The sequence below is a fragment of the Salarias fasciatus genome, chromosome 10, assembly GCF_902148845.1.
Source record: "Salarias fasciatus chromosome 10, fSalaFa1.1, whole genome shotgun sequence".
Classification (NCBI taxonomy): Eukaryota; Metazoa; Chordata; class Actinopteri; order Blenniiformes; family Blenniidae; genus Salarias; species Salarias fasciatus.
The window spans coordinates 21,417,871-21,445,515 of NC_043754.1; the positions used below are offsets into that span (position 1 = coordinate 21,417,871).

At 51.6% G+C, this 27,645-nt stretch overlaps 3 protein-coding genes and 1 pseudogene across 3 annotated transcripts; all 4 read left to right on the forward strand.

Annotated features, from left to right (window-relative positions):
- The first annotated feature begins 374 nt into the window (after nucleotides 1-374).
- LOC115395965 (G protein-activated inward rectifier potassium channel 3-like) lies at nucleotides 375-4,315 on the forward strand (annotated as a pseudogene).
- Nucleotides 4,316-5,054: 739 nt separating this feature from the next.
- pom121 (POM121 transmembrane nucleoporin) lies at nucleotides 5,055-12,702 on the forward strand. The gene is given in 14 exon segments (XM_030101670.1): nucleotides 5,055-5,629; nucleotides 6,358-6,564; nucleotides 7,214-7,363; nucleotides 7,625-7,705; nucleotides 7,864-8,035; nucleotides 8,114-8,202; nucleotides 8,276-8,355; nucleotides 8,657-8,778; nucleotides 8,869-8,968; nucleotides 9,050-9,334; nucleotides 9,427-9,818; nucleotides 9,820-10,924; nucleotides 11,076-11,174; nucleotides 11,349-12,702. Coding segments are annotated over 14 exon segments (3,540 nt in total). The 5' UTR covers nucleotides 5,055-5,066; the 3' UTR covers nucleotides 11,444-12,702.
- Nucleotides 12,703-13,803: 1,101 nt separating this feature from the next.
- On the forward strand, nucleotides 13,804-18,142 carry tbl2 (transducin beta like 2). Its single transcript, XM_030101677.1, has 7 exons — nucleotides 13,804-13,974; nucleotides 14,736-14,857; nucleotides 14,986-15,170; nucleotides 15,253-15,404; nucleotides 16,911-17,037; nucleotides 17,284-17,436; nucleotides 17,531-18,142. The coding sequence occupies exons 1-7, from the start codon at nucleotides 13,848-13,850 to the stop codon at nucleotides 17,991-17,993; spliced, it is 1,329 nt and encodes a 442-aa protein (XP_029957537.1). The 5' UTR covers nucleotides 13,804-13,847; the 3' UTR covers nucleotides 17,994-18,142.
- Nucleotides 18,143-19,109: 967 nt separating this feature from the next.
- mybbp1a (MYB binding protein (P160) 1a) lies at nucleotides 19,110-27,590 on the forward strand. The gene is given in 28 exon segments (XM_030100758.1): nucleotides 19,110-19,334; nucleotides 19,640-19,735; nucleotides 19,816-19,899; nucleotides 19,974-20,048; nucleotides 20,126-20,204; nucleotides 20,207-20,232; nucleotides 20,309-20,499; nucleotides 20,586-20,753; nucleotides 20,885-21,002; nucleotides 21,166-21,455; nucleotides 21,526-21,636; nucleotides 21,711-21,836; nucleotides 21,919-22,125; nucleotides 22,238-22,346; nucleotides 22,460-22,553; nucleotides 22,711-22,871; nucleotides 22,945-23,043; nucleotides 23,133-23,291; nucleotides 23,388-23,582; nucleotides 23,752-23,909; nucleotides 24,039-24,173; nucleotides 24,246-24,327; nucleotides 24,414-24,545; nucleotides 24,626-24,694; nucleotides 24,900-25,013; nucleotides 25,259-25,360; nucleotides 25,436-25,560; nucleotides 26,324-27,590. Coding segments are annotated over 28 exon segments (3,825 nt in total). The 5' UTR covers nucleotides 19,110-19,154; the 3' UTR covers nucleotides 26,664-27,590.
- The last annotated feature ends 55 nt before the right edge of the window (nucleotides 27,591-27,645 follow it).

The following is a 27,645-nucleotide window of genomic DNA, read 5'->3' on the forward strand; positions in this document are numbered from 1 at the left end:
TGCCGTGTTAATGTTTGCTGCGTGCCGTCATCTAACTAGGCTCAACCACGCAGCTGTAAGTCTGAAACAAGGTTATGATAAAGATTACGAATAAACAGCATTACAGTCATAACAATAATGTTTTCAGGTCAAATGTCACTGAGCTGATATTTCAGCATCGTTTTAAAGGAGTAAAAATCAAGAACAAATCACCACGTCAGGCTGTTTTTAGACTGGAGCTCTGACACGAAAAGCTGGAAGCATGGCAGAACGTTGATTGCACTGTGTGCTCTGGGTAGCATGTTGGATGGTGGTGGGGTGGGGGTGGTGGGGTGGGGGTGGGTGTGAACATCTGGAGAGTCACCGCAGCTCTGCCACCTCTCACTCCATCAGACCGCTGACTGAGAGGAAGTTTCAGTCTGCATGCAGATACTTCCTGTAAGTGTGCTTCACAGAGGTATGTGGGGTTTTTTTTTCTGTTCTGCAGATAAAAGTGAATTTTTCTTAGTGAATAGCATTTCTATTTCTGTGTATTTACAGACATGAAAGCTGTGATGTTTGCTATTTTTTAGGTGTTTTCTATGATTTCTCTGTGTCTGCACCTGTCAGATCATTTTAAAACTACGCTCCTTCCTGTTTATCTTTCGCTGACATCTTATTTTAATCGTTGAACTAAAAACTATCCAGAATCTAAAGTTACATCAAAAGTTTAAAATCCATCCAAAAGTCCAAAATAGAACTTTTAGTCTATTGTAATCTTAATAGATGGTAATGATGTGGATCTTGTACCCAAGAAATAAGACAATACTAAAAAGTTTACAGTCTTTCATTGTGGTTATTGTAACTCCAGGTATTTCCACCTGAACAAAAAGACTGAAATGAGTTAAAAAAATTTGTTCTCTAGTTTATAATTGAGAGTTTTTGCTACATGATATACAAGTATAAATCCAAAACCATGACTGTTCCCTATGGGGACACATGTTTTCCTTCAAATTATTTTGTGCTGAGTCATCATTATTTTACCAATAGATATTAAATAACCATTCTATAATAATACTGACTGTGGATTGATGCTCAGCTCAGATGATCAGATTAATCAGCAGAAGTTAATTGAAATCTGTATTTTGTCACACTTCTTGAATTTATGCTTCAATTAAACAAACTATGATGAAAATGAATGAAAATCATCAGCTTGATTCAGTTCATTTCGTTGTTCAGCAACTTTCAGCAAAAGCACAGTTTTTTTTTCCAGATTCTATTCTCTGAACGTGGTGAAGCGGTGGAGCGATGCCACCGTGAAAAGATTGTCTTAAGGGTTCACTTCATTTGGCCACATCTGGACAATGCGTCCACTAAGCCTTCAGTCAAGTACAGTCAGTAATCTTTTTCAATCCACCGGGTTTCCTTGGTGTTTCTGGGATTAATTTTCAGGATTAGCGATAATCCCTCCATGTGTATAAATGCAGGGTGACTACAAACCGCTGATCAGCCCACTTGTGATTGATGAGGGCCTGGTGCTGTGCTGATGAGCCTGAAGCGTGAAGCAATCTCAGCTTCATGTGAGGAAAATGTTCCAGTGTTCGGCTTTTAATTGAGACGGTTGTGTTACTGCAGACATGTGTACCACACCTCTGGCAGACGTGGAGGTAAACGTCCTCCTGGTGAACTATGACAACAATCCCAACGCTCTTTGTGATTCAATGACTGATTGATGCCGGTTTATCTCCACCCACATGGAGAATGTAATAAAGGGCGTAGCACGCACCACGCTTGCCAAAATGATCAGAGGTATTGCTGGAGCCAGAGAAAAGAAACTTGCATATCCTCTGTTGCCCAGTGAAAGGCCTGATCTTTGCTCCAAAGCAGAGGCCGACCTCGGACGGCGAGCCACACCCTGACGATGTGAGCGATGCTCTCCCACTGTGATCTGCAGCAGAGAGGCCCTGCAGGACCTGTCAGAGCAACAGTCACGCCCGGAGCTGGGTCAGGAGTCCGACCTCGCAGGAGCTCCACCCCCCCCCACCTCCACCAGGGCGCTGGTGACCAAACACCTGCTGGCCTGACGGCCACACCTCCATCAGAGGCCATACATTTCCCCCCCTGCTTACACAAGGTACAACCTCTCACCTGGAAACCAACAGTGCTTTCATATAAAGTATAAAGTCATATAAAGTCGAAGATCTGCGGCGGCCAGCGCAGGCTATCCAGAGTTGACCCCATCACTGCGACGGGTCAACCCAGGAGCCAGCCGCAGTTGCTTATGTTGTCACGGGTGTTCATTGTTTCTTTCATGCTGTGGTGAAATCCACTGTTGTCCCCATGATGATCACAAGAAGACCCCTTCCCATCCTCAACTCCAGCCACGTGAACGGCTCATCGCTGTCCCCGGCCGAGGAGGAGCCCCCCTCGCAGGCCCAGAGTCCCTGCAGTCTGTCCTTTCAAGGCTTACCCCCGCAGCACGCCGTCAAGGCGGCGTCTCCTGAACCGGCGGAGGAGACCCCGAAACGCCAGCGCTCGCGGCGCGGCAGACACCTCAAACGCTTCAGCTCCAGGTGGCAGTCCAGGGGCTCCACCTGCAGCGGCGGCTCCATCTCGGCCACGGAGAGGCTCCACGTCGCCAAAAGCCACAAGAAGCGCTGCAAGCTGCTGGGGGACGAGCCCTCCATACAGGTCATCACCAGCAACCAGCGCCAGCGCTACGTCGCCAAGGACGGCAAGTGCCAGGTCAACCTGGGCCCCATCGCAGACAAGAGCCGCTTCCTCTCGGACATCTTCACCACCCTGGTGGACCTCCCGTACCGCTGGTTCCTCCTGGTCTCACGGCGTGCTACATCTTCACGTGGGTGGTCTTCGGGGGGATCTACTTCCTGGGTGCCTGGCTGCGCGACGACATCGTGCACGTCCGTGACCCCGAGTGGCGGCCGTGCTTTGAAAACGTGGACAGCTTCCTGTCGGCCCTGCTGCTGTCCCTGGAGAGCCAGCGGACCATCGGGTACGGCTCCAGGATGGTGACGGCCAGCTGTCCCGAGGGGGCGGTGATCCTGATGGCGCAGTCCATCCTCGGCTCCATCATCGACGCCCTGATGGTCGGCTGCATGTTCGTCAAGATCTCCCGGCCGCAGCAGAAGAGCGCAGACGCTCATCTTCAGCAAGCACTGCGTGGTCTGCGAGCGGGACGGGAAGCTCTGCATGCTCTTCCGCATCGGGGACCTGAGAGCCAGCCACATGGTGGACGCCAAGATCCGGGCCAAGCTCATCAAGTCCAGGCAGACCAAGGAGGGCGAGTTCATCCCCCTGGAGCAGTCCGAGATCAACCTGGGCTACGACACCGGGGGGGACCGGCTGCTCCTGGTGGAGCCCAGACCATCACGCACATCATTAGTGAGAGCAGTCCGTTCTGGGAGGTGGGAGCCCAGCGTCTGAAGAGAGAGACCTTCGAGATTATTGTCATCCTGGAAGGCATCGTGGAGGCGTCAGGTTGGTCCTGCCTTTTATGTATTTACAAAGAGATGGTAGAAGCTGGAAAAATAAGGTTTCATGTGGAAAAAGTGTCATGAAGGCTGCTGCTCCCCCCCCCCCCCCCCCCGTCTCACTGCAGGTATGACGTGCCAGGCGAGGACCTCCTACACGCAGGACGAGGTCCTGTGGGGCCACCGCTTCGAGTCGTGCATCTCCCTGGAGAAAGGAGCGTTCCGTGTGGACTACAGTGCATTCGACAAGACCTTCGAAGTCCAAATGTCTCTGCTCAGCGCGAAGGACCGACACACAGCGGCTGAGCAAGAAGGCCTGTTTTAGAAAATGAGGACAGAGCCTGTTTTGAGGAATCTGAGGAGGATGGCCGTTGAGTCTGTGTGCACTTTAAAATATTGAGACATGACTGACTGTGGCTCTCGAGCTGGAACAACTCCGTATCGTTCAAGAGAAAACCTCCAAACTGAAAAATTTGTAACCAAGCTTCTTTCTGTTCCTTTCTATTGATGTCAGGGTATAACTTCTGCTGGTGTGTACAATCATTTTGCTGCATTTGCTCTTTTCTACATACATCGTTGCACATAACAACAGAAGACGTTCATGCTTGCACAAATAAACAAGTTCAGGGAACAGTCTGTGGTTTCTGTCCTGACAAGGTGAAATAACCTCAACTCACTACCTCTGAGAATTTATTTGGACTTCATCACCTCACACAGATTTTGTGTCTAAAAGCTTAATTTGCAGGGGACGTATCAGATGAATAGAAATTAAATGTCCTGTGATGAACTGGTGGCCTGTCCAGGGAGCACCGTGCCATCGGCTCCAGCGCCTTGCGACCCTGCACATGAAGAAGTACAGCAGATGGATGAACACAATTAAATTCTGAAAAGAGCATGTCTGTGGTGAGTTTTCATGTTCTTTGGGTGCATACAGAATAGTAAACGATAAGCCACGTCAAACATTGTGGACTCTACCTCTTACATATGTCACCATCTCATCATCCTGCATAACAAGCATGCTGAGATACTCCTTGTGTCTTACCTACATCTAATAACACATGACGTTTATATTTTCCTCAACGAGTCCTTCCTGGACCTCTTCACTGTTTAGTTGTGGACATTTTGTTAAGTGTCAGACTAAGGACCTGTGCCTTCATTGGCTGTGTTAGGCAATGATGAGAAATTAGTCGTTTTTTGCTTTACTTGTTAGAAATATTTGCATGTGACTTTTCCCTAAGTGGTTTCCTCCCACAGTCAAAAGCATGCATATGAGGTTACAGTAATTGGTGTGAATGTAAGCATGTGGTTGTCTGTCTCTGTGTTTGTCCAGTGATGGACTGGTGAAGTGTCCAGGTGTCCAGATATTCTGCTATTTGTTCAACAGTTTGAACCGTAACAGCAGCCCGTGGACAGTAAATAAGTAGAAGAGTTGTAAAAGAAGAAAAAAAAACTGAACAATAAATAGTAATCATATAAAACAATGACAGCAATCTAGATATTGTGAAGTGCGTGAACGGCTTCGGTCGGCGGGGGGCGCTGGTGAGCGTTGACGTTTGAATGAGGACACCGACGCTCCTCCGAAGAAGATTCAGTTTGAGAAGAACCGCATGATGGGATATGAGAGTGGTGCGGCGGCGCGCTGCTGCCATGTCTCCTAAAGAGAAACGTTTACTGCTGCTCGCCGCTTTAACCCTCTTCTTCCTCACTTTTTACTACGCGCCTTCGTTTCTTTACGCCACGTTGATCCTCGCCGCGTGCTGCGCTGCGTGTTTCTACCACAGCAGAGAGCCTCTTCCCGCCAGGCTAGGCCAGAAGCCCCGGGCTGGGCTGAGCGTCCCCGCCGCGCTCCGCCGCTGGTTGTGGGGTTCCGGGGTGAGCGGTGCGCCAGTGGCCGCCGCGGGGAGGACGAAAAGTGGTGCCAACAGAGCCGAGCTCCGGGAGGCAGGAGGACTGTCCAGAAACAGGGGCGGAATACATCGGAGGGAAGTTCAGCCCGGCGGCTCTTTTTATTTCAGCCCCCAGGATTTCCTCATGGGCAGTTACATCGGGAAGCACGACAGTCCAACCGCCGAGACCGGGAGGCCGAGAGCGGTCCGAAACCCCCGAGAGCAGCTGCGGGAGAGGCTCTCCAGACCCAACCATGCGGTGCCCACCCCCATCAGGAGGCTCTCCTTCGCTGGGTATGTTTTTATCGCCAGGCTACTGGGGGGTGCTAATGCTCAGCTAATTCATCTGGACTGAACAGCGTTTGAACAGGTTTCAAAACAGTTAGATTTTGAGTGTTTTTACAGTTTGAAGTCATTTACTAGATTAATAAAGTAGACTTTCTGTCATACAACTCTTCTTTACTTCATGTATTCATCTTGAGAGGCATTCCTGAATCAGCTGTAGTCAAATGCGAATGACGGAAAACCGTTTTGCCTCAAAGAACAAGCCTGAAAACGAAAAGCAATAACAGAAAACTGCTTATTCTGTGTTTTCCTGTACAAACGATGGAACTGATGGCTTAAAACTTACGAATCCATCAGTTTTCCTCTTGTTTACAAAGTCCCACACAGGCAGACACTGACTCAAATGTTGACAGAAAGACATGAAGAACCCTCTAATATAGTGAGCTGAAGAAAGCAAATGTCGTCACTGAAATAGATGGAAACATTTTCCTGTCTTTAGTCAGATGTTTGTATACCAAGTCCAGTTTTTGTTTTGCAGAGGAATAACTTCATTATAAAGCCTGTTTAGCAAGCACATCATCTGTACTAATATTGCATGTAAATTACCATTAAATGTCCTGTAGCCCCCAATAGTAGTAAACTAAATACTTCAGTCTTTCTTACTGATAAGTCAGATGTGAAAGTTATGTTTTAGGAAGCAGGGTTATGAATTAACCGTTTGCTTCCCCTCCCTGCAGGGAGCCTGTGGGCACAGTGGGACGCTTCACCATCACCCCACAGCGTCACTACCCCCTGCAGCAGCCTGGGGTGTCGTCTGTGGGAGTTCTGCCTCCCGTCAAGTGGGACGGCTTCAGTAAGAAGAATGTCCTCAGTCCTCGTAACTCCTCCGCGGCCCTCAGCCCGGTGACGGTGAAGATTGCCAGGCCGGACCACAGCACTCCCAGGTAAAATGTCCTGTGCCTCCAGTGTTTTTTGTTTTTTTTGTAGTGGGAATCTGGAAAAGAATGAAGAATACTGACGTTTGTGTGAGTCTGTAAAACTGCCATATGCAATGATTTTTTTTTTTTTTTTTGAAATCACAAATGGCTCCTGTGTTGATGTTTATAAGCAGACGATTAAAATGTCACCTCTGTATGTTGATAATATTCCATTTCACTCTGATTTGAAAACCCACCAAACCAGAGGTCTGCGACCTGCAGCTCTGGAGCCACATTTCGCTATTTAGCCCCATACAGTGCAGTTTCAGCTGACCTGTCCACCTGGTAGAGACTCTTATCGGCAGTAGTAAATGTCGGCCATAAATTAATGGCAATTACTGAAGAGAGTATACAATCTTTGAAAGTGTATCAGAAATGAAGCTGAACTGATGAGACACCAAGACGGAGGGCATGACATAATTTTTGATATTACTGTGCAAACAGCATTTCTCATGGGTGAATAGAAGCTCCTTTGTTTGACGATATCACCAATGTGCAAAGCTGCAAAACTGTTTCTATATTTGCAAACAGAATATCAACATCTAACAAGTCCATATGTTTTTTTTTTTCTTTTTTTCTTCATGTGAATCTGCGCTGCTTCTACTCCCCCCTTCAGCATGGAGCATCTGAGTTGCGCAGGTCTCTCGAGGCCCCCTGCTGATCCCTGCTCCAGGGAAAGTGTCCTCAGGGTGTTGAGGGAAAGCCGCAAGAGAGACGTGGAAGAGGAGGACAGGAGCTTTGTGGCTGATCAGAGAAGCAAGCGAAGGTGTGGAACCGAAGCGGGCTCCGACCGGCTACATCTGTGTTTAGTCTGAGATGCGCTTTAGTCACATCAGGTCTGAGACATTTTTCAGATAAACACCTAAAATCCCGACAGTGGGAATAATTTGGCAACAGAGTTGCTCATGGGGGCTTTGGATCACTGGCTGTCTTTCCACGGCTGTATGAATGGATTCAGATTATTGACGTGTGATTTGTCTCGCTTCTCGTTCTCATTCGTTCTCATTCTCTGTCTTGCTGTGTAAAGGCGTAATGACAGCGGGGGAAGCGCACACTCGGCGTTTGAGCCTCTGCTGCCCAATGGGACTCCATCACAGCTGGTTCCTAAGTGAGTTGTTCACCTCACACAGTCACCATGGTTCTTTTGAGAGTCTGCAGCGTTGCAGAATAATCCATGAGTGTAAATCCACTTTGAGAAGAAGGGATGATGGTCTAGTGTGGTTCTGAGTGAAGGTAAACACGGCTCTCTGTTTTTCTCATGTTCAGGCCAGGAAGCTTGAAGAGAGGCTTGGCCTCCCTGGCGGATGAGTCCATCATGAAGAGGTCTCGCACCTCCTCCATCAGCTCTGGAAGTGGCGCCCACGCCCCCAGAGGGACACTGGGATCCAGGAGGAACGCCATCCAGAGCTCGTACAGCTCGTCTCTGGGCCTCGGCCAGGTGAGTGGCAGCAGATCGGCGCAGGTCTTCCCCGTGGAGCCGAAGTCACGTGCTGAAGCTTTCCGTTTGACTCGACAGTGGAAGAGGCCGTCGGCCCCCAGCTCGCCTCTGTCCAGCCCCGGTTCGTCTCGCTGTCAGACTCCGGAGGGATCGTCCAAACGGCCCAGGTACGGCTCCGCCGGTAGACGGTCAGCAGCGTTTTTCCAGATGTTGCGGTTCATGACCGGCTGTTTTATGCAGAGAGGACGACGGACAGTCTCCCAGCTCCGCATCCTCAGTGAGATCAGACCACACAGCCTCCGACAAGGCTCCTACTACTTGTAAGTGTTATCACTGTTTACCTTTTTCCCCTCTTTAAGTGAACAGTGACACAGCTTACAGTCGGAGTGCGCCCCCTGCAGGTCACAACTCCTTATCCTCAGTTTACTATGTCATTTAAATAAGTTGTCATGAGTTCAGATGTCTTCAGATCGTTAGCTCGTGTGGAGGATACAAACTCTTCTGATCATATTGCTGTGCAACTGCTCCGTTTTGTTTTATCAATGAATTCTACTTGACTAGATACAGATTTTCTCTGTAGCAGGACGTAGTTTTATCGTCTGTAATGTCGTTATGTTGCAGCTAAGGTGACTCCAGCCCCCAGCGTCCCGGTCCTTACCTCCTCAGCCTCTGCTGGCAGTGGTGGGAAGAGAAAGAGGAAGATCCCGTTGGTGTCCAGCCTCCGGGACGATCAGATCTCTCTGGTGAGCGGCGCCGCAGCATCGCACTGGAATCGCTTGTGCGTTCACCTGCAGGTTTCTTGATTTTTCTTTCCTGTCGGGGTCACTCTGCAGCCGCCGCCGCCTGAGCTGGGTTACACCATCACCGTGAAAGATCTGGACGAAGAGAAGAAGGCGGGCATCAGTAAAATCCAGAAGGTCCTGGAGACGCCGGGTGAGAAGACGATCCGTCTCCAACAAGCTTCACATGAAAGCTGAGCTGAGATGACCTTTATCTGCGTTTCTTCTCGTTCAGCTCCAGAGCCAGAGAAGCCAGCTTCCCCTCCAGCCACCACATCCACCCCGGCTGCTGCCTCCACCACGGCTGCTGCTGCCGCCGCCTCCTCCTCCTCCATCACCCTGAGCAGCCTCCTCGCTGCTCCCCTTCCCACAAACTCAAGTTCCACCATCCCAGTGATCAACCTGGATCCCAGCCCGGGCAGCAGCAGCTCCTCTGCAGCCGCCAACCCTCTGCTGGAGGCTCTGAAAATGAAGATCATCCCTCCTGCGAGCTCCACCCCCTCCACCAGCACCACCGCAGGTCTGCTCTCTGACTCCTCCTGGACAGCGTCCAGTGTGTCTCATGCTTCTCTGTTTCTTACATGTTTTCCTCTCCGGATGTCATATTTGCAGTCTCTGCATCGACGACACCCGCACCCCCCAGCAGCTCCGCCCTGAACCCGTCGACAGCGTCGGAGCCCCCCCAGCCTCCACCTGCAGGCGCGGAGAAGCCTTCGGCCTTTGCTCAGGTGCTGAGTCAGGCCTCTAAAGCCGCCGCCAGCAGCAGCAGCCCGGCAGCGGCCGGAGGAAGCCTGTTTGGAATCACCCCTCAGATCAGCGCCGCCGCCGCTTCTTCAGCCTCCAACCCCGTCACCGCCTCCGCCAGCGCCAGCAGCACCAACCCCCTGCTCCCCTCAGGCTTCAAGCCCATCTTCTCCGTCAACACCACCTCGTCATCTTCAGCTACGTCCACTTCAGAAAGCACGACCGCCGCTCCCACCTTCAAGCCCGTGTTCGGCGACGCCCCCGGCGGCCGCCGCCTTCGGGCAGCCGTCGTCGATCACGAGCACCGACGCCGCGACTACAGTCCCCTCGAGCACCGCGGCCTCCATGTTCGGCGGGTCCACAAGCAGCAGCACCGCCGCGCCGTCTCCGTTCGCCGGGCTGACCAACCCCCTCGGCGCCACGCCCTCCGCGGCCTCCGCCGCCATCACGCAGCCCACCGCCGCGCCTACTGTCAAGTCTCTCTTTGGAGCCTGGTCCGCGCCTTCCTCCACCAGCAGCAGCAGCGCAGCGTCGGTCCAGGCTCCAAACGCAGGGAGCACGTTCCAGTTTGGAGCTGCCTCCACCACCACCACCTCCTCATTGGCTCCAGCCGCCGCCGCCCCCACCGCCGCTGCCGCCCCCGCCCCCGCTGCTGCCGCCGCCACGTCCTCCAGCCAGGCCCCCTTCACGTTCGGTGCCACACAGCCGGACCCTCAGGCCGCCGCTCAGAAGGTGTTTGCCTTCGGCCAGACGGCACCCGCCGCCAACACGACCACGGCTTCCTTTGGAGGCTTCGCCATGGCCAGCTCCACCTCCACCGCCGCCGCCACCGCCACGCAGTCCACCATCGCCTTTGGAAAGATGCCGTTCGACGCTCCCGCCGCCTCGTCGACGTTCGGCTCAGCAGCAGCGCCGCAGAAACCCTTCACCTTTGGGAACAGCGGCGCGGCATCCACGCCTGCGCCTAACCCCGCCCCCGGAGCCGCACCCACCCCGTTCACCTTTGGATCGACCGCTGCCACCATGGCGACCACGTTCGGGACGCCGGCCAAACCCACTTTCGGGGCCGCCTCCACCGGCTTCGCTTTTGGCGGCACCACGGCTCCCTCTGCCGCGCCCGCGGCGCCGCCCAGCTTCGGCGCGGCGACGCAGGCTCAGAGCGCCCCCTCCTCCACCTTCACGTTCGGCGGCGCCGCTCCCCAGCCGAACCCGGCCGGCCCGGCCCAGCCGGCCACCGCCGGCTTTAACTTCGGCGGCAGCGGCGGCATGGCGGTCCCTCAGTTTGGAACGCCGGTTTCCAACAGTCCCGCTCCACAGATGGGAAGCTTCAACTTCGGCGCCGCCGCTGCTGATAAACCTGCTTTTGGTGAGAGAACGAGGCTTTCGTTGATCTGTAAAGACTGAACAGATGATGTTTGGAAGTTAATCGCTGATTGATGGACGCTTGCAGATAATCTTGCATTAGCAACTAATTTGAATCATGTTTCTAGTCGCTAACCTCTGCTGGATCGTTGCAGGGACGCCCACGCCGTCCTTCGGTCAGCCTGCTGCTTTGGGTCCAAGCCCCTTCGGGAGTCCTGGAACTCCAATCCAAGGTTTCAGCGCCGGTCCCTTCGGTAAGTCGGCGACCCTGCTCTCTGTGGCGCGTCTGAACGCCTGGAGAGAGTAAAATGAGCCAAAAGTGGTCGATTCAGTGGGTGTTTCTCATTGTATGTATGAATTGTAACTTGGATAAAAAACAGACACTCTATTTCTGCGTACTGAACGTCTTCTCTTGGTTTTCTCACCAGGGCCTCCAGCGACCCCCTCCTTCTCCATCGGCGCCGGGTCGAAGTCGTCCGGCCGTTCTCGGCGAGGACATCGGCTACTCAACAAGAAGAAGTAACCTGTCGTCGGCGCCAAAGCTAATCTGGCCCAACACCCCCCCTCTCCCCCCCCCCCCCCCCCCCCCCCCCCCCCCCCCCCCCCCCTCCCCCCTCCCCCCTCCTTCCTGCAGCCGGGCCTCCGGCGCCGTGCCCTCAGCCGTCTCCCCCTGCTCCGGTGGGCCGAGCCGGCCCCGGAGCGCCGTATCCGCAGAGGAGATGGAAACGAGCCGACGCCTCCGGGACGACTTCCAAACCCGGCGAGGGGAATGTAGCAGCGGCCACCATGAACTGTACTTGAAAAAGAGACAAGTGTTCGGTCCTGAACAGAAGCATATCCAAAGTCCTTTGTCCTCCCGCCCCTCCCACACACACACTCACACTCTCTCGGCTCGTCTTAAGGAGAACGCCGAGTCGGACAAGAGACGCGGAGCCTCAGCCTCAAACGTTTATTTTTCTACGTGAAGCGCTCGCCGGTTTGTTCGTCGAGCGCTCTCTCGGAATGCGTGCGAGCGCAGTGGAGTCCTCAGCCGCTCGGAAGGACACAGGCTGCGGCGTGAAAGTTGCAAGACGTTTGCGTTTAAATTATTTTTGTAAGCGGCTCTCAGACCCTGAACATGAACCACGTGCTTCTGCACTTGAAGGGCAACTCAGTAAAATGTCTTAATGTAGTGTGTGTGCAGATCCTTGTTTTATTGTTTCATACTGTGTCATTGCAAGCATTCCCTGAGTCCTCCTGTGGATGGCCTTTTTGCTTTTATTTTATTTTTTTTTATTTTTTTTTTGTCAACTCTGATGTGACCAGCTGAGATGAGGACGACTACTCTGACAAACCAAAGCCAACCCTTCAACAACATGCCTGTGAAATGAATCTCATGTTTTCTCGTAATCTTTCAAATCCTGACGTGTGTGTGTGTGCGCGTGCGCGCGCGCCAGACTACCTCCTCTCTTTACTTCCAGGCACTGAGAATCCGACATCTTACTGGAGCTCCTTTCAGCTGGTGGCAACACTGACCCGTGTGCGCACGGTGAGTTTAGTACGCGCACAGCACACCTCCCTCGTTCAGATCCGTCACTGCTGCAGTAGACCGGGCCACAAGGCAAAAGTATCAGACTCTCACACTTCAACCCTTCATGTGCTGCCTGGAGAAATTTCACGGCAAAGAAGGGATTCCGTTTGCTTTAATGTCTTTTACTTGCACCCTGATTTGAGCCTTTTTTCTTTTTTTTGTGTTGTCAACACAACAATAAATCATCTTTAGGCTGTTTTATTATAACTGGTCACCGTTGTCAGTAATCATCTGTTCTTGTGAAAAATTAATTTCTTTTTATGGTCAGTTTTGAATGAATAAAAACTGAGTTTTGGGATGTGAGAACAAAAACAATGAACTCTTCCAGAAGTAATTTTTTTGTAGGTTGTTGCTCCTTGGTGTCGGAGTACTGTAGTTGGTGTGTTAAGATTAACAGTATGTACTTATATGACAATTAGTGAACAAGACATTTTTGCTTTAAAAGAAGTGATATGTACACACCTTGGTAGTTCAACTGTAACAAAAGGGGAGAGTTAATTACATTTCTGATCTCATGCTTTTCACTAAAATTTACTGTTTTCAGTGATTTGTCTGTAAATTCTGCTCTTACAAAGACAATGTTTAATCATCAAAGGGGTTTTCAGTTTTCTTAGGTGTTGAAGTGGATTGTAATACATTTAGGGGTGATTTCAATATTTCCCCGTAATTGTGTGTGAATGGTGTGCAAACATTTCAGGAAACAAACTGACATTTGCTTTAGACTGGCCCCACCCATAACCCTTTATTGTGAGTGGAAAAGCTGAAGTTCTCACAGAACTTGTCATACCTTAATTTCTTATATTCTCTGAAGACTTGCTTTTGATTTCTTTTGAACTACGACCTTTTTTGAGGAACTTACATGATTTACTTTAAAATATTTTCGTCCGTGTGGCAGATGTAATTGAGAGTTCAAAAATATTTCATGATGAAGTGAATTATTGTTGAAGACAGAAATTAATCTTATAGAATAGAAAAGCTTTATTATTCCCCTTACCGCTCCTGAGCGCTAGGGGGCGGTATAGACTGTGTTAAGAGTTTGTGGTGCATTGACAGAACATGGGACAAAAGGGAATAACACTGACTACTCCTATGAAGTCACGCATTTTACACACTAATCTACAGATATTTCCTCTTTTATTAATAATTTGGGGATTTAGATTCAATTAATTTTTATTGATAATGTTGAACATATCTTTTTACGCAGACTTTTTCTCGTTTGATGAGAGATTCTCCGACTTCATCCGCGGTACGTGAATGCGGCGCTTCCCGACCACCGCTGATGCGCATGCGCAGTGCTCCCGGCGCGTCGTGCAGTGAACCTTTAGCGCCGTAAAAGTACGTGGCAGACAGCTTCAACATGGAGTTAGCCGCTCTGGTCGCCTTGACTCTGTTGCTGGGGGCGCTGGTAGTGCTGGTGGCGCTGGCGGTGGGCAAACGGAAGGAGGAGATCCAGGAGGAAACGGAGCAGGCCGCGGAGTTTGCCGGTAAGAGCCCGTAAGGAGCTAAGGTAACTCTATAGCTAGCTGGCGGAGGGAGGGAGGGAGGGAGGGAGGGGGGTATCGGTTCACCGGCGGCTCCCGCCCCCACTTCATTCATTCATTCAGTTCACTCAGTGTGCGAGATATCTGTCAAAGTTCCCCGTCGCGTTCACAAACACGAAACCGAGCGTTAAAACTTTCAGCTCTCCGCTGTTTCACTGACCAATGGGACTGTAGCTTATTGTCGCGTCATCCCGTTTTATTACTCTGGATGACAGAAGTTCACGGTTTATCTCTCCTGGCAGTCCGTCCCTGCACCGGGCGGTGATCAAACCATTACATGTTCAGTGTAATAAACTGGATTTTGAAAAAATAAGCAAAAAATAAATAAATGATTGGATAAAAGGATTTATTACGGGCAGAAAGAAAATCAGCTCACTGACTTATGATAAAATTGGGAAACTGACTAGTTTTGTCAGAAATAATCTTACCAACAGGTGTTGTTGTGACTTAACTGTGTTCTCATCACTAGATCTGAGGTATAAAAGATTATTTATCACTTCATTGTTACACTTAATGTTCTTGCCATAAAAAAATCTATTATTCAGTCAGTAAGATCAAAAAGAAAACACCGTAGTTGTTTTTTAAGTAATCAGAAGTCAATCAATGAAGAGGAACTCAGACACACACGCAAGTACACACACAAAACAAAAAAATACCAAAGCCCATATGTGATAGTCATGTAAATGTTTTGGTTTGTCTCTCAGCTGAAGGGAATGTTGTGAAGGGCCCTCCATCCAAGAAGCAGAAGCAGGAGAAGCAGCGCGCCCGCAAAGACAAACCCTCGCAGCACACGTTCAACCATCCGCTGCTGGCATCCTCGCTGAAGGTAAACGCGACGTGTCGCACCAACACCCAGACCCCACGCCCCATGTCCACCTTGGTCCAGACACAGTGACTGTTGAATTTATTTTCATTTTCAGCCTGTGTGTGAATTTGTCTCCCTGTTTTTTTCAGAGCCACAGTGGGAATGTGACTTGCCTCGATTTCAGCAGTAATGGGAAATACCTGGCGTCCTGCGCAGACGACCGGACCGTCCGGATCTGGAGCACCAAAGACTTCCTGGACCGGGAACACAAGTGTTTCAGAGCCAACGTGGAGCTGGATCACGCGACACTGGTCCGCTTCAGTCCAGACTCCAAGTGTGTGAATTCTTTGAACGCAGCTCGTTCAGTTAAAGCTTGACCAGTACGCTGAACTGAGAGCGCCTCTCTTCTCCTGCAGGGCGTTCATCACGTGGCTGGCCAACGGAGACACCATTCGGATCTTCAAGATGATGAAGAAGGACGACGGCACTTTTACCTTCAAAGCTGCAGCGGAGGATTTCCCTCAGAAGCACAAAGCTCCCATCCTCAACATTGGCATCGCAGAGACTGGTACACAGCTCCTCAGTTTAAATGTTAGGTTTATGATTAAAATAATAATAATAATAATAAACTTTATTTGTATAGTGCAAAAAACAAAAATAAAAACAATATCAAAATAAACGTGATAAGAACAGACAGCCAATCAATCGCATCAGAAACGTCCAGTCAACTAAAAGCCCGATTAAATAAAAGCGTCTTCAGCTGCTTTTTAAAGGAGTCAATTGTATCAGCCACACGGAGGGACAGAGGCAGGGCGTTCCATAGTTTTGGAGCCACGGCCTGAAAGGACACATCTCCTCTAGTTTTAAAACGCGTTTTTGGTACCATGAGGAGGTTCTGGTCTGAGGAGCGGAGCGAGCGGCCAGGTGAGTACGTTTGAAGCAGATCACAAAGATACTTAGGAGCCTGATCATGCAAGGCTCTGAAAGTCAATACTAGGATTTTAAAATCAATCCGAAATTTAATAGGGAGCCAGTGAAGAGAAGACAGAACTGGCGTGATGTGTGACCATCTGCTGGACCCCGTTAAAAGTCTTGCTGCGGCATTTTGAACCAGCTGAAGACGGTTAAGAACATTTTTGTTAAAACATGAGAAGAGAGAGTTGCAATAATCTAAACGAGAAGAAATAAAAGCATGAATCACCAACTCCAGATCAGTGCCGGATAAAACTGGCTTCAGCTTTGCAATATTTCTCAAATGATAAAAGCAATTTTTGACCAAAAGTCTTGAATGGTTGTCCAGAGACAGGGACTGGTCAAACCAGACACCGAGGTTTCTGATGCTCGACTGGACAGAGGGGCCCAGAGAACCAAGGTGACGCTTAATAAAAGGGATTTTCTGCTCAGGGGCAATTATCAAAGATTCAGTCTTTTCCGAGTTTAACTGGAGATAGTTTTCAGAAAGCCAAGTCTTTATACATGAGATACAGTCCATTAACTCAGACAATTTGTGCAACTCACTCTCTTTAAAAGAAATGTACAATTGAATGTCATCAGCATAGAGATGATAAGACACATGTTTAAAATGGCGAATGATTTTGCCAATGGGGCTGATGTACAATAAAAACAGAATTGGACCCAAGACTGACCCCTGAGGAACACCATACACCAAAGGAGTGGCTTCAGACAAAATGTTATTGGCACACACTGAGAATGTCCGATTGGTCAGGTACGAAGAGAACCACTCTAGAACCATTCCAGAGATTCCAAAGTCAGTGTTCAGCCTTTGTAACAGGAGTTTATGGTCCACTGTGTCAAAAGCTGCAGATAAATCCAGTAGAACCAGAACTGAATACTGACCAGAGTCTGCAGCCATCTGAATATCACTGGACACTTTTAGCAGAGCAGTCACACACAAAAGACATCACAAATGTAGAAATGACTGTAAACAGATTTTTGGAGGGAGTTGACTTATTTTCTGTGCAGTAAAGAGTTCCAGTAAAGAGCAGGTCCTGTTTGGAGTCAGTTTCTTGAATTATCTTTCTCTAAGTACGGTGTTGTGTTTTTCATCTCGCAGGTAAGTTCATCATGAGCGCATCGACTGACACCAGCATCCACATCTGGGACCTGAAAGGAGAAGTGCTGGCCTCCATCAACACCAACCAGATGACCAATTCTTATGCTGCCATCTCCCCGTGTGGCAGGTTCGTCCCACTTCTCCATCCCGACTGATTAAACCTGTGACATCAGAGTGGGGGTTTGTTTGTTTGAAAACTGCTTTCTGTGTTTCTGAAATGCTCATTTGCAATTCAGTTACATTTCTTTGAAGCGTCATGTTCATTTGAAGCTCCAGCATTAAATCTAAATGAGCCGATTCTGATTCTCGACTCATGTGGAACCATGCCTGTGTGTGTGTGTGTGTGTGTGTGTGTGTGTGTTTTTGCGTTCAGGTTCGTGGCGTCTTGTGGTTTCACTCCGGACGTGAAGGTGTGGGAAGTCTGCTTCGGGAAAACAGGAGAGTTCAGAGAGGTGACGCGAGCCTTCGACCTGAAGGGCCACTCTGCAGGCGTCCATTCGTTCGCCTTCTCCAACAACTCTCACAGGTAACACCGGGCGGCGCCAGACCAGCCGAACAGCGTGCTGCAGTTATCTTAGGTCTTCCGCCTGACACCCTTTCTCTCCGCTGGTCCCCGCCAGAATGGTGACGGTCTCCAAAGACGGCACGTGGAAGCTGTGGAACACCGACGTGGAGTACAAGAAGCAGCAGGACCCGTACCTGCTGAAGACCGTCCCCTGCTCGTCCTCCGACGGCAGCCGGGTGGCGCTGTCCCCGGACGGCCGGGTGCTGGCCGTCAGCGACGGCCGCGACGTGGCCATGTACGACGCCGCCAGCGGCCGGCTGGAGGAGGAGCTGCGCGGCGTCCACGCCACCGAGATCACCGACCTCAGATTTGACATTAACGGCCGCTTCCTGGTGTGCAGCGGCGACAAGGCCATCAGGGTGTTTCACAACGCGCCGGGCTACCGTGCGGCCATCGGGGACATGCAGGACATGCTGAAGAAGGCACAGAACGAGGCCATGAAGCAGAGACTGCAGCAGCAGATCAAAGAGGCGCAGAGCGCTCTGGACGCCGTGCTCGCCGCTGCTCCCAGCGAGTAGAACTCTCGGCTTCAGCCTCGGACTGGTAGTGTTTTTATTTCCCTGCAGTGTCGACGACTCTCTCTGCTGCTCAGCGATCCGGACGGAGCAATGATCTGAACCGCATGCCGTTTGAATAAAGAATATCTTTTTATGGAGCGGTCACATGATATGGCATTTCATTTTCACTTCTTTTCAGTGTGGTTCTTTTGTTTTATTTTAGAGATTACAGAACATAAAGTGTACAGAAAGTGATAACTACTGACATAAACACCAAAAATAAAACCAAAAAAAAAACATGAAGGATAAAAGTAAAACTTTTTTTTTTAATTGTTTTTATCACCTTGTTGTTTAGTGGGATGAAATCTCATCTAAAAAACTGAACTTCTGTATCATGAAGCACAAATGCTGAGTTAAAAACAAGGAGAAATTTACTGTTGGATCCCATTCAAATGAATGAATACCACTTTGATGAAGGCTCAGTTCAGTACTTGGAAAATCCCACATTTTGATCTGTTTTCATTTCCTTATTGAATCATTGAATAGATTAATAACACACGAACAAGGTGTTTGCTGAGAAAAGCCCGGAGACGGTGTCAAAACTCTGGAAAAAGAAAAAATATCGTAAACATGATCACAAGAAAGTTTTTTATTCCTTCTCTGGAACCAGTTCAAATGTTGCATACAGACTTGATGAAAACACCCAACTGATTTGTTATCTGATCAACAACAGATAAACTTTGACATTAAATTTTTATAGGTGTAACTGTTCTCCCTCACACCATTTCCAATGATAATAGAACTATTACGATATATTTTCTTCCTTTTGAAAATGTTTCCAGTCTGTTTTTTAAACATGTATATTTATTTATATTGTGAACACTTGTGTTTCGTTGTAAATTCTTATTTTTCTATCATTTATTTGTTAATAATTCAAAAGTTTTTAGTATTGGAATATTAAAAAATATATATATTTAGTATTTTGACATCTATTATTTTTTGAATATTAATATATAGTAACAATAACGATAATTTATTGTTTATTTGTTACATTTTGTTCAATAAAGTTTTAACAATTAAAAAAAAAAAACACCGCTTGGCTCTGACCCGGAAGTAGTTCCGGGCACGTGTTCCTCGTGTGTCTACAGCAGCACGAGCCGCACTAGCTGTCGGTAAACGTGAATGTCTGTGGAGATGGTGCAGCTGTCGGAGCCGGTCCGGCCCGCCGAGGCCCGGCCCGGCGGGGTCCTGCAGCAGAACCGGGTCTTCCTGGACTTCTTCTGGGACCTGGCCAAACCGGAGCAGGACGTCCGGCTGAAGGCGGTGGAGAGCCTGGTTCAGTACCTGAAGACAGGGGGCAAGGTGAGCCCGGTTCTGGGGATCCGGTGGGGTTGTTCTGGGGGTCTGGGGATCCGGTGAGGCTGTTTATTTTCCCCTCCAGTGGTTCTGGTGTTTATTATAGTAAACAGATTCTCATATCCTTTAACGGAAACCTTTCTCTGAGTGTCTGTAGGGTTTCAGCCTTTATTTGCCTCTACCTGAAGCCATTGAGCAAATACACAGTTACACATGTGTTATACAAATGTCACTAATTAATACCGAAAACAATAATGTGAAATGTGCTTCAAGAGATTGTGTGTGCTGTGTGTGTTTGTGTGTGTGTGTAGGAGGATGAGCTGGAGTACACTCTCAAAAGGCTGGTGGATGGACTGGCTCACACGCGGGAGGCGGCCCGGCCCGGATTCAGCCTTGCTCTGGGGCAGGTGGGTGGACTCGTGCTTCACCCGTTTTGATTTTCGCGTCTCGGTTCCGAGATGTTCTCACGTGACGGTTTGCTCCTCAGGTCTTGATCGCCTTCCAGGACGTCTCCCTGCAGAGCGCGCTGGACCGGATCAAACAGAGGCACGCCATCCAGGCGGCGAAGAAGGTCCGTCTCACTGCGGTTGTTTTCAAAACGTTGGTCCTGAACCCTGATGAAGGTCAAACTCTTCTGTTGCTTAGAAACTTGCCAGGAACGCCATGTTCGGGAACCTGTTCGGCGTCCTCGCACTGCACCAGTCCGGCCGCCTCTCGAAAGTAAGTCCGCTCACGCTTAGTGAACGATGGATGGAAACACCCGCCGCACGTTCAAGTGTGTGTTTGTGTGTGTTTAGGAGCCGCAGGTGCTGTTGGGGTGTGTGCAGCTCCTCCAGAGCCTGAGTCAGCACAAGCAGCACCTGAAGGACCTTCCTTCTAAACCATGGTGGACATCCTGGTGGAGGTAAGCCCCCCGTGACCCCCCCCCCCCCGGACCGGTGTGGTGTCTCCCGGCTCCAGGGCTGTGCTCCGTCCCTCAGGTCCCGGAGGAGGTGTTTGAGGAGGTCCTGCTGGCGGCGCTGCAGACCGACCTGTCGGCGGCCTTCAGCACGCCGGAGCAGCTGCAGCTGCTGCTGGTCGCCCTGCAGCACTTCCCCCAGAGCCTCACGCCCAAGAAGCTGAAGAAGCTGGTGGGTTCGTCCACCGTCATCAACGCCGAGAACATCCCCAAGTACGAACCCCGCCGCCCCGGCTCGTTCACGCCGTCCCGCCTCCCGCTTCGGCGCGTCTTTATTGTGCGGCTGTGCCGTCCGGCAGGCTGACGGAGGTGCTGAAGAAGACGGCTCAGTCCGTGAAGAAGGAGAAGATCCTCCCGCCCGTGGTCCTGGACCTCCTCAAGCTCTCCCTGAAGGAGGACAGCTTCCAGCTCTTCTGGAGTAAAGCCATCACCGAGGGCTTGTTCCAGGAGCCGTCGGGGCCCACGCAGTGAGTAGGATCAGGCGGCGCGAGAAGCTTTTCTTCTCAGTGACTCGGCCGTATTGCAGTTACGTCTTTACTTTCGCGTCCCCCAGTCGATCAGAGTTGGTGTAACTCGGCGCTCTCCCGTCTCCACGCAGCTACATGAGCTTCCGCCTGCTGGGCAGCGCCCTGCCGCTGCTGTCGCTCGCCCAGCTGAAGGAGGTGCTGTCCGGGGAGGTGATGCTGCACTACGGCGAGCACGTGGTGTCGGCACAGGTCAGGCTCTCTGTTGACATCTCACAGCTGCACCACAAAATCAGTTCACTTCCAGTTTGACAAGGCTGACACTCTCAGCTCAGTATCTTAACCTCCTTTAATAATTTCATTTCTAAACCCTGAAGATGGACTGATTTTTTTTTTTTTTTTCCTTCTCTCTCAGAAACCGGACCGCTTCAAGTTCTCCCCAGAGATGGAGGCGTACGTGTCCAGCTTCCTGGAGGGCTGCCGGGACTCGGACCGGCAGCTGGCGGTGCTGGTGGCCTTCTCCTCGCTGACTCACCAGGGCTGCCCGGTGGTGCCGCCGGTGTGGAGGGCGGTGCAGCACCTCCAGCCGGCGGCGCTGCGGAGCTACGTGGACTGGCTGAAGAGCATGTTCCTGCAGCCTCAGATGGACGCGCTGCTGGACTTCAGCAGCCGCAGGCAGAAAGCCAAGCAGGACGCCGCCGAGCCGTGAGCGACCGCGTCCCACTTCAGGCGAGACGCCTCGGACTGGAGGCTGAAAGCGACTCTTCTCTTTCAGGAAGGACAACGCCGTCGCCCGCCTCAGGAAGTGGATCGTTTCTCGACTCTGCTCCATCGTCGACAACCACCAGGTGAAGAAGGAGGAGGAGCTCGTCATGGACGTGGCCAGGTGAGGCTTCCCCGCTGTGGGAGGGCGTTTCGATGAGGACAGAGCGCCGTCAGCCGGTGTCGTTTCCGTTCCAGGTTCGTGTTCTTCCACGCTTTCTTCAGCGCCAAGAAGTCCACGCCTGAGGTGCCGGAGACCTCGGAGAAGCTGTCCGTCCCGCTGGATGAGAGCTCCACCGCCGTGCTGGTCGGCTCCTTCTTCGGGTGAGCTCAGTGCAGCAGTGCTTTCTCGACATGTTAATGACGCGCGCCTCTGTTAAGTGACCTTTGACCTTCCCCCACGCAGACTCCTCATGTCCATGCACCACCTGCCGCCCGCCGACGAGCCGCCCGAGGGGGCGGCCGGCGGCCAGAAGCGCGCGCTGGGCCTGACGGCCGACGGCACCCTGTGGATCCACCACCTGGTCCAGTACGCCCAGCTGCTGCTGAGCCAGCCCCGACACGCCCAGCCCCGCCAGCCCTTCAGCCCCGAGCAGAGGCAGGCCTGGGACAGGTGGGCCGCCGCCGCCGCCGCCGCCGCCGCCGCCGCCGCCGCCTCTGGGAAAGCGTAGTCCCCCCTCTGCTGGAAGACGGAGGACGTAACAGGTCTGTGGTTTTTCCCGCAGCGTGTTGGAGTCGGTGTCCAACTTGAAGAAGAAAGCGAAGAAGGGAAAGTCGGCGGAAAGCAACGCCTTCCAGCAGCTCTTCCTGCTGGTCGGCATGCACCTCTTCAAGGTAGAACCAGTCGAACTCCACTGAAACATGCAACATCACGCTATTCAAAAATGTGCAGAACAGAAAACCTATAAACAAAGGCAGAATATACAGAAAGACTGTTTGTCCTGCAGGCGCCAGAGGAGGTGCTGGACATCATCAAGGACCTGCAGAGCTGTGTGGACAGAGCTCTGGAGAAGAAGGCCAAGAAGAAGAAGAAGAAGCAAGGTGAGGCTGCAGAGCCGCACACACGACTCCGCCTCTGCAGGCAGCCAGGATCACTCAGGAAGCTCCGCGCGCAGCCGGACGTCGGGTCTTCAGGGCCGCAGCAGATTCTTCTCGTCTGTTTTTAAAAGTCTGTTTGACGTTTTGCTCCCTGGAGTAGACGCGGAGCAGCAGGACGAGCCGGAGTGGGTGGAGGTGATGGTGGACATCCTGCTGTCCCTGCTGTCCCAGCAGAGCCGACACCTCCGGCAGGTCTGCAAGACGGTCTTCTCCTCCATCTGCGCGCACGTCAACGCCGCCGCCCTCGCCGCCATCCTGGACGTGAGTAGCCGCCGCGCCGCCGGAGGAGCCGCGGGGAGCCGGACGCCACTGACGCCGCGTTCGTCCCCTGCAGGTTCTGGACCCGGAGAAGGACGACGCCGTGGTCGTCACCGACGACACAAACACAGCTCAGGAAGAGGAGGAGGATGAAGAAGATGATAAAGAGATGGAGGTCGGTCTTTATTTCTTTTTTTTTCATGGATCTACTCATGGACCGGCTTTATTCACTTAGAACTTGTGCCGATGTGCTCCGTGTGAAAGGACGAGAAGTCAGAGGAGTCAAATGACGAGACCGACGAGGACGATGATGATGATGATGGAGATGAAGAGGAGGAGGAAGAACAGGAAGAGGAAAAGATGGAAGTGGACCAAAACTTCCGCTTGGCGATGATGAAGGTCCTCCACCAGAAAAAGCCTCTGGTGCGTCTTCACATGGACTCGTCTCCACGTCAAGGTTTCCCTGCAGGTGGAGTTTTATTGCGAAAGCTTTTTAATTTTATTTTCCACTCTGTTCAGGTCAACGAGGAGGAGGACGACGACGACGGCGGCGGCGCCAGCAGCGACGACGACATGGACGACGACGCCATGATGGAGCTGGACAAGAGCCTGTCTGCGCTCTTCGCAGAGCAGAAGAAGAAGAATCAGGCCAGACAGGAGGAGAAGACCAAGCTGCAGAAGGAGAGGACGCTCGTCCGACAGTTCAAGACCAAGGTAGCCGAGCTGCGGCCCGGACGCTCGCCGCCTGGCCTCGGCGACAGACGGCTGCTGAATCCAAAAATTTATATTGAATTCTACGGAAACACACAGTTAGCCAAGGGTTAAAAATTAGACTCATTTGCTCGACGGTTTGAAGTGAAAAGACGCGGTTCCCCGCCGGCAGGTGCTGGACCTGGTGGAGGTGTTCGTGGCGCGGCAGGCCGGCAGCCCGCTGACCATCGATCTGCTGATGCCGCTGCTCGCCGTCATCGAGAAAGGAATGAGCTCCAACAGCGACCAGCAGGAGCAGGACTTCCTGCGGCGAGCCGCAGACATCTTCAGGTGAGCGCCGAGCTGTAATGGATCGGGTGTATAGTAAACGTCGCACTTCCTGCTCTTCTGTTCTTGTTCAGGTTCCCTCTCTCCAGCGTTGCTTTGGCCCTGACTGCTCGTCTCTCTCCCGCTCTACAGAAACCAGCTGTGCAGGTCCAAAGTGTACTGCAGGACCGCCGGCGACCGACAGGGGGAGCTCCACGACCTGCTGGACAGCCTGCTGACCAGGAGCCAGAGGCTGTCCGACTCCTCCGTCTGCCTCTACTACTTCAGGTGCTCCAGCGTGTGGAGAGCAGGGCGCCGGCGCCTCCCGTTGGCTCGTTCTGACGTGTCGTGTTCTCGCAGTGCGTGTCTCTACGTGGTGAAAGTTCTGCGAGGGCCGCCTCCCGCCGACGCCAAGGAGGAGCGGAACGCTGCGGCGGAACACGTGGGTTTCACCCGCCTGCCCGTCTTCTGACTTTAGAAGAGTCAGGAACAGTCCGGAATAACCTGCTGGGTTCTGGCTGTTTGCAGCTGAGCTTCATGGGTAACGTGGACATGGATCGAGTTCCCGGCCTCTTCAGGGACGCTCTGACGTCCTTCATGAGCAGGAGGAAGAGTCCTCTGACCACGCAGATGTTCACCGACCTGTTCGCCAGGTTTCCCGTGAGTACGGGGCTTGGGTCGTACGTCCGCCGCCCCGCAGCCCGCCGCCCTCGCCCAGCGGCCATCTGTTACTTTTCCAGGTCCTGTGTGTGAGCCTGTTGGACACGGCGGTGCAGCACATCACATCTGGAGTCCGGGAGCATCAGCAGGTAGCGAGAACAGACGAGATCACCGTCACCGAGTTAATATTTGCTTCATATCATTCTCTGAATAGAAGGAGTGGTCTTTGAATGTGACACACGGGGGGCTGGAGACGCCAGTCTGGCGTTTTCCTCAGCGCAGAGCTTGTTTTCTCAGCCAGCCGTCGAGGTTCGGCTGCCTGCCGCTGAGCGCCGTGTCCCGCCTGTGTTTCAGGGCCAGGCGTGCGTGCTGGTGCTGCGCGCCATGCAGAGCCGCGAGGTGCAGCGGCTGCTGAGCGGCCCGCGCTGGACCCAGCTCTGCGGGGCGGTGTGCAAACAGCTGCAGGAGGTGAGTTCCAGCAGATCCGTCCTGCTGATTGGAGGCTGTCTTTATTAGAATAGCGGCACGAGGCTGGCGCTGCGGGCCTCGCCGTGCTTTAATTAAATTATCACAGAAGGTTTACGAGATTGCGCGGCGCCATGATAAATGATGATCGGAGCCGCTGCCTTGCCCGCCGTCCTCTGCGCGTCCTCCGGAGAGCGCCGGGCGACGACAGAAGCTCCACGCTGTCTTGTCCTCTCCTCTCCTCTCAGAGTCTGCAGCAGGTCGGCCCGCTGGAGAGCAAGGTGGCCAAGGACAAGGTGGTGAAGCTCCTGGAGCTCTGTCACTTCCTGGTGAAACACGTCCGCCAGCAGGTAGGCCATCCGGCAGCGCCGGCGGTGAACCGACGACACTCAGACGGCTCGCTCACCCCCGCCTCCCCCCCGCAGAAGCTCTCCGTGGAGCTGGAGCCTCTCCAGGAGGCCCTGCAGGCCCTGACGGACGCCATCGCTTTCAAGAAGACGGGCAAGCTGGAGGACACATACTGGGCCGTGATGAAGCACTTTGGAGTCATGTGAGTGTGTGTGTGTATGTGTGTGTGTGAGTGTGTGTGTCCAGCTTCTACACGTGCTTCGTCTCCAGAGAGCTCGCAGGAGGCTGGAGTGTGTGGATGTCTGTGAACGGCGAGCGGCCGGCTGTGAAGCTGCGGGTGTGGGAGCCGGGGTTTCAGAAGCGTCGTCTCGTCGCTGACGGGCTCGTCGAGAGCTCGGGCGCATTAAGTCCCATTTCAGCCGTGAGTCACGGCGTCGAGACGTTTCAGTTTGTGCTAACGCGAATTACTCATCCCCAGCGTTCCTCCTCCTCCTCTTCCTCCACAGCGCGGACTGCGCCGCGCTTCGGTTTCAGTTTTAATCAGCTCGGGTATTAAATTATGTTGAGAACAAGGACGCACCGCTGCACCTATTGATCCCCCTCTCGCGCCACCGCCGCGATACTTCACCCGTTGGTCGCGGCAAGCCGACCGGAAACCCAATTACTCATCGGCAGGGTGAAGAAATCGACGCTCTCTGGGAGAAGTCCAGCTTCTCTGCTCCTTTTATTACCCGGAGCAGGTTTCCCCACTGTTAGAGTAATCAGATTACCTCAGAACGCCGATAATGAATCGTTTTGCCGCAGCCTCACAATGTGACTCAGATGATGACATGAGAAGAGTCACAGGCTCATGTTTGGACACTAGTGGGTGCTGTGGATTGCTTTTTTTAATAAATTGACAGAAAACTAGCACCGGTGCGTCACTGAAACTTGTCCCCTTCTTGTTTTCGTGTTCACATTTGCAGAAAACCCAAAGTTGAAAAGACGAAACCCGACGCGGAGGCCAGCGAAGACGCAGCTCCGAAGAAGAAGAAAGGCTTCCTCCCGGAGTCCAAAAAGCGGAAAAAGCGCAACAAGCCGGAGCCGGCGGGAGGCGACCCGGCCCCCAAAGACAAACCGGCAGCAGAGAAAGGACAAGCCAAAAAGAAACGTGACAAGAAAAACAAAGGGAAGCGAGCGGCGGACGGCGCGGCGGCGACGCAGCCCAGCCCGGCCAAGAAGAGCAAGACGCAGCCCGAGAAACAGCCGGCCAAGAAGAAAAAGAAGAAAGGCAAGCAGAAGAAAGAGGGAGGGGGGCAGAAATGAAGTGAACACTGCAGCTCAAACGGACACAAAGAAGCTTTTTGTAATTTTCCTTTTAAGAGCGGCTGTGTGGGCCGGCGGCGGCGCGGCGAGCTGACTCAATGTTAGCCTGTCTCCGTACAAGATGATCTTTTATTGAAAACTCTACCTGTGTGGGAAGTGAATTAAGAAAGATTATTTTTCCAAAGTGTGCTTTCTTTTGAGCAGAAGAAACGGCTCTGCCAATAAATGTTTTTCTCCGTCTGGAAATCCACCAAGTCTCCCTTCAGAGCAGGTCTCACACCTTCTCTCTGCAGCTTCAGTCGCTGGAAATACTGTGAAATGTTAAAAAAATAAATAAATACATAAATGAGACGAGCGTCGCATCGTCAGGGGAGAGTGCAGAGTTAAGGCTCTGCTGGTTTATTCAGCCAACAAATCCTCATCAAGTCACATCAAGTCCGACTCCTCGTTTAAAGCAAAGGATCTGTTTAGAAGCGTCTAAAATGTGTGTTTTCACAAAACGCTTCAGTGTCCTCTGAGCGTACACACACACACACATTCAGACGTTTAATGGAAAAAGAATAGTTCCATTTTAACCTCACAAAAGTTTGTTCCTAATTCTTTCCTGTTTTGAAACTGTGTTAAAATGACCTTTTCTTTTGTATAAATGGGTCAAAGTTAGATAATAAACACACCTGCATCATAAATAAGCTCCTACATGGATATCAATGCAGTCTGAGACTATAAATATAAAACAATAACCTTATTTCCCATTAATATTCCAAACATTAACTTTTTTAGTTTCACTCCATTCTGCAAAGATTTAGTTTTAATACAACAAAGTTTAGGTTGTTCTTATTTTTTCTTGGTCATTTCAAGTGAATGGTGTCCGTCACTGTTTGTATTTATATAACCATCAATCATTCATAAATAAAAGCTTGAATTAGAAAAAAAAAAAGTTACTGTGACTCGGCTTTTCTCTTTCTGCCAAAGAAATACAACT

Coding starts and splice junctions, on each gene's coding strand:
- tbl2 (XM_030101677.1), top strand. CDS start 13,848: ATGGAGTTAGCCGCTCTGGTCGCCTTGACTCTGTTGCTGGGGGCGCTG. Junction 14,858..14,985: donor TGCTGGCATCCTCGCTGAAG/GTAAACGCGACG, acceptor TGTTTTTTTCAG/AGCCACAGTGGGAATGTGAC. Junction 15,171..15,252: donor CGCTTCAGTCCAGACTCCAA/GTGTGTGAATTC, acceptor CTTCTCCTGCAG/GGCGTTCATCACGTGGCTGG.